The sequence below is a fragment of the Thermobia domestica genome, chromosome 13, assembly GCF_964235325.1.
Source record: "Thermobia domestica chromosome 13, izTheDome1.hap1.1, whole genome shotgun sequence".
Taxonomy (NCBI): Eukaryota; Metazoa; Arthropoda; class Insecta; order Zygentoma; family Lepismatidae; genus Thermobia; species Thermobia domestica.
The window spans coordinates 122,779,250-122,785,249 of NC_137466.1; the positions used below are offsets into that span (position 1 = coordinate 122,779,250).

A 6,000-nucleotide genomic window follows, 5' to 3' on the forward strand; every position below is an offset into this window, starting at 1 on the left:
CATGTCCGAGTGTATCCATCACAGCACAGACATTATTACAATACACTAAATCATTTTCTTGAGAATAGTAGTTTTGAAACTCTGTATGACGGTTTCGAAAAATACACACTTTAGTGTCACGATGGAGCAGATTCCAGCCTTTAAGTCTAGAAGCAAGAAGTTCTGCCTGTATCTTGGAGAGTTTTAAATCCCGTACGAGGTCACTTAGTTCACCCTGAGTTATCAGATGGGGATCCAATGTAGATGTGCTTCCTACATAAGTAGGATCATCTTCTTCATTTGGAACTTCAGTAGTTGCCTCAAGTACGTAATCCTCATGTACCGGAAGATGAGCAGGAGGTACTGGTACAGGTAATTCTGCACTGTGTGGAACTGGCCTAATTGCTGATGGCAAATTAGGGTACTGTACTGTGTGCTTAGATTTACTGGTTATTCCCTTTATCTGTGTCATACAAAAGTAGCAGTCTGAAGAATGATCTTCTGGTTCCCTCCAGATCATCGGTACTGCGAAGTTCATGTTTCGTTCACCATTTGCCCACCCAGTCAGACGTTTCACGCAAGTACAACAAATGTAGTGAGGAGTCCAATTCTTATCTTGGTCTCCTACACAGCAACCAAAATATAACTGATAACACTTCCTCACAAGTGGAGTAAAACATCGACATTACGATTTAAATGCCAGCTCCCCACATACATAACAGAAATTGTCCGGGTGATTTACACACTTCCTCGGCATCTTGTATCCTGTAAGGTATCACACACACACACACGCACGAATCTACACTCCATCAATCATGAAGCAGCACAAACGTAATCTAACTCAGTGCATCACCACACAACACAATCTATTCGAACTCCACAATACACAAACACTTCAACTTACACGCGGCCACATCTAAAACACGTCCAGCTTTGACCGTCACTCAACACTACTAACAGTTATTAGACTACGTGAGTCATTAATTTTTTATGCATTGTTGCCAGATCAAAATATTAAAAAGTGACTTGTTTTCCACAGAAAGCAAGCGTGTATTTGTGCTTGTATTTGAGTATTCATCTATGTGCCGACAATAATACGTCAACGTTTGGTTTTTGTGTTTGGTAAAAGTCTTGCATAGTATATTCTTTATTACCTATAAATAGACACAATAGTTTATATTTCTAGACCAAGGTGACCAGAATTTTCACTTGCGAAAACGGGACACATACGAATCGGCTACAGGGGAGGGTGGATATCTGACTTCCAGATTGCATTTTGGGACTCAGCAGTGTTCTTAATTTACAAAACACACAAGAGTGATAACACACCGTTTCTAACTTTACGTGTACCACACAACAAATAATTGTTCCCGATTGCAAGTTCTACTCAACAATTCTTTTAACTAGTTGAACACTCAGAATTCCCACTTGAATCACGAACACTTAATTCCCATTTGAAAATTCAGAAGTTCTAGACACGGCTGAACCTTGACAACGAGTGTTGGTACGGAAGAGAGTAGAATTTGCATTGACGATTTTATATTTTGAATAATAATTATGGGACACCTTGGTCATTTTTACTTAAAAACGGGACATTTAGGCGTCCCGTTCGAGAATCAGAAAAAAAACGGGACACCGGTTGGAAAAAAGGAACTGTCCCAGCTAAAACGGGACGTCTGGTCACCTTGGTCTAGACAGAATAATGCGATTCACATGAAATTAACATTATTTATTAAGTAGACATAAAACTATGTTTTAGTGCAGTTCCTGTTTCTGTATCACTATATACAAATAGCAAGTTGAGACAAAAAATCTTCTAAACTACTTTTTGGAGGGAATTTCCCCACAAACTCCCTCTAGAAATTCCCTCAAACAAAAATGGCGACATGGTGTACACATCATTGAAAATGTGTTTTATTGGAAGTCCAATGAGGTGTAAACCGTGCTTATATTGTAATTTTCGTGGAAGTTACATGTGATTTTATCTCCACTAATGAATATGGTAAAATTAACAGTACACATAGCATATTTTTATATAAATATGTTTATTTCTAGAAAGAATAATGCGATTCTTATGAAACTTAGAGGGCTTACTAAGTATAAATCAAGCTAATATACAATATAATTTGTGTATTTATATACCTAAGGGTACCCGAGCTACAGGTGCAAAAATTGTAAAAAAGGAAATTTCCCGAAAATCCCACTGTCACAGGGAAGATGAGGATGATAGAGAAAAACTGATTGCAGATTCGAATTCTACGTGAAAAGTTCTATTAGAATCAGGTATTTTCATTTCTGTGCCAAAATCTTGTTGACTAGTGTAATCGATCAATCGAAGAAAGTCACGTCTACACTACGCATGTCTCTGCAATACACATTTTTTTTTTTTTTTTTCAAACCATCAATGCATTTTCACTCATGACGGTGATGCTCTGTCGTAGATCACGTAGGCTGTACCACAAGTGATGTCGGTTTGAGATTGAACAAACCCAGCGACTATTTTTGAATGAACCAGTAATTTTTGTTACAAGTGTAATTGCATTGAATTTCAGAAATTGGACGTGACAGGGACAAATAGCCTTACTACTGACGCCCTCCCCGTTCCTTCCCACCCATTAAACCACAATAATTCAAAGTGTGAATACGTACAACTGAACTGGGATGGAGTTCACATTTTACCTATAACTTATTATACATATCTATGGCTTGCGTCTAAATGGGCCATTGTCACTTTTTGGCGATAACGAGATTTTCAGCATATTAATGTCTAAATAGGCATTTTCTTGTGAAGAAGGGCCAATGTCAACATGGAATAGTGTTAGAATAATTTTCCAAGTAATGTTATAGGCCCTTGCTGAGAATGAAGTATTTCTGTGGTTAAAAAAGAATGTCAGAGGCATTCAAAGTGAATATCAATAATATATTACGCTGTAAACAAAATTTTGTTCGTTAATTCATAGTATGAAGTCTATAAATAAAGTAATGAGACTTTTTTCGAAACTCATCTTTATTCATGATATACCTACACTTGCACTCTCACCTTCAAAATAAGCTTTATAGGGAAGGCACGCAGCGACGGAGACGTTGTTTTCAGTCTTCGTAACAATGCCTAAACTGGGAAAGGAGAAGGCCTTCAGCTGCTTTTGATGCTTTCCATTGTCCCGAATGAATGGCTTTTGATGTGTGTGTGAACAGTTGGAAACATAAGTCACAGGGATTCAAATCTGACGAATATGGAAGCAGAGAAACGACAGATATGTTTTTCTCTCTCAAAAGCTCTACAACCGAAAGCCCTGTGTAACAAGGAGCATTATCATGATGCAGCATCCATCTGTTTCAGCTATCACGCCGCACACAAACAACCCATTTTTGAAGCTGCTCAGGTAAACATATGTCTGTTCACCGTTTGCCTTTGAGGCACAAATTCTTTATGGACGATGCTTCTACCGTCAGAAAAACAAATGTACATGGTTTTCATTTTTGACTTGCTCATTCCTGAATTTTTCCGGCCGTGTTGATCTTCACTTTATTGTTTGGTTTCGGGATTGTATTGAGATCCATGTCTTGTCACATGTGATGACATTAAAAATAAAAATAATATATTTTTAAAAAAAATCAGGCACTTATCTTCCCTATTGAGTTGTTCTTTAGGAGTGAGATTTTCAGTACCAGTTCCGCACATCATTTTCTTATCCCCAGTTCGTTGGTCAAAATCGAATGGACATTCGATTGGTCCAAATTCAGTTCGTCTGCTATTACACTGACAGTTAACAGAAGGTCAGTCTCTGCACAGGATCGGGCCTGATCTCCCAGCGTTCGGAGAATGCTGTGTACTACTAAAAACGCCTCGCGACAGAGTAGTAGGCCTGTTTAGTTTTTTACACAATCTCGGCGTTGTATGCAAGTTTGAAACAGAACTTGATGGCACACCGTTACTTGTAATTTTGATCTTATTCTCATGTCGCGACAAAACAACTCACTTCACAACACGAGCTCTCCCACTTCACGTGTTGACACGACGGACTCGTCGCTCATCCGGAAGTTGCATGAGATGTTGGCAGTTCGTGAGTTCTGACTTGTCTCGTTACTTTATTTACAGACTTCGTATATTAAGAGAGGTAGTAGTTACGCTATACTTTGAATAAGGTAGTTTAAATTTAGTGACGGCAAACCGCTTTCTATTGAGTTATTCGTAGTGTACGTAATTCTTTGAAGTTCGCTACTACATATAGTGATAAATAATTATTTTAAAATATTTTATTTTGTGTGGCTGTAAGTGCTATGTGTCTTTTCAAGTAAATATTGATACAGAATTTATGATAGTTCTATATAGTTAGAAGACATTAATAGGTTTCAGAGTTGTGAGTAAAAGACTACATAAGCTACGATTCCCAACTTGAAAAAAAGCATTGTTAAATATATGTAATGCTAATCGTTGATACTCAGCCACGTACTTTGTGGCATTTTGTTGCTTTATACACAATACGCTTTCACGATGAGTTTTCCTCTTGGCCTCCTGCGAGAGATTTTGGATTGGTGCCCCCAATCTATTCAGTCAAGTACAGGGTAAGGGGAAGAAAACAAGGGATGTCCATGTGTATGCTTTAACGGGAGCTTTGTCCTATCTGTTGGTGATTCTTGGTACTATTTGACTGTATATGCCATGCATGCGTAGATGTAGATTGACTAACCCTATTCATTTTGTACAGCTTTTCAATATTAAAATCCGTTTTCTCGAAAATGCAGTTCCTTCCTTTTCCCCTTATCTTTCTTACTATTACATTGATATCTCGAACTGCCAACAGAATGTATTTGTAAGTATTGCAGCTATGGTAGTGTAACTAGATTCGCCACCAGAAATTACTTCCGTGATTGAGATGCATATCTTTATTTTCCACACACTTCTTTACGATGGAAGAAAGCACTGCACTCGATATAGGGTTTACCTTTGTTGACGAGAAGCTCATTTAATAAAAAAATGTCTGCGTATGTATATAAAGGAGGCAAGAAGAGTTCTCAAGAGATGAGCAGTGGCTGGGAGATACCAAATAATTTGGCTTTTATAGTTCACGATAAATATTAGACCGCTAGTTTTATCGTCTTCCATAATTTTGAAAAAGTGAAAAGATGGTGAGAGCAACTAGTGCTTTATTTGACGGTGTATATTAATTGTTCCTTGATTTTTTCTTATTTATTTTTTTTCAGATATCTCGATATAGTTTGGAATTTGAACAGTGTGCTGTTCGCTGTGTAGATACGCATATAGATCTCATACCAAACGTTTCTAAGAAGATAAAGAACGTTCTATCCAAGGGAACATACAAGAAATAATGCATGTTGAACGTAGGATATGTAAATGTAGAATTGGGAATGTAAAAAAAAAAAGTCAGATGTGAAGTAATTGTTGTACATTGTGTCAAGAATTAATTTTATGATCATTTGACTTCTTTTGGAATACTTGGTTAGCCAAAAGAGTGTTAGTGTGAGATAGCAGTCATTCCGTGTGTAATTGTAATGATTTTTTTTTCCCCTGGAGATCCTATATGGACATATTCTTCTATATTTTGTAAATCAATGCTATATGGCAAATAGCAATATAACTTACGTAAAAAACATTAGTCATTGAACTGAAAAAGCTTTGAGCTTTTAGTACAAATTTCAACATTTTGAACTGTGTACTGTTTGGAATTTTCTATTTTGTATGTGAAGCTTATTTTGAAGCAAACTTGAGGAATTGCAAAGACTTAAGTCATCGTGTAATATATTGTTTTTTACAAGTTATAAGAAAAAATAATTGTTATTTATATCAGCGTGTGTTATTTTCAGTTTCCCTATATCTCATTGCTTTTACATATGATATGGCAGTATAGAGTGCTAGACTGACTCTTTATTTTTTATCTATACTAACAAATTACACATGATCGAAAATCAAATCTTAGTATTAGTTTTGAATTTTGAGTTTATGTACATAGCATTCATATGCAACACCGAGATTACCAGGGACTATACTGTTAGTAACAG

The 6,000-nt window shown here is 36.7% G+C and overlaps 1 protein-coding gene across 3 annotated transcripts in view; it reads left to right on the plus strand.

Annotated features, from left to right (window-relative positions):
• LOC145668471 (protein FAM136A) overlaps nucleotides 1-5,785 on the plus strand; it is a 37,852-nt gene extending 32,067 nt beyond the window's left edge. For all 3 annotated transcript variants that reach the window (XM_081736389.1, XM_081736391.1, XM_081736390.1), the window contains one exon: nucleotides 5,185-5,785. In XM_081736389.1, coding sequence (XP_081592515.1) covers nucleotides 5,185-5,310 — 126 coding nt within the window. In that variant the 3' untranslated portion in view covers nucleotides 5,311-5,785. The remainder of the gene's footprint in view (nucleotides 1-5,184) is intronic.
• Nucleotides 5,786-6,000: the final 215 nt, after the last annotated feature.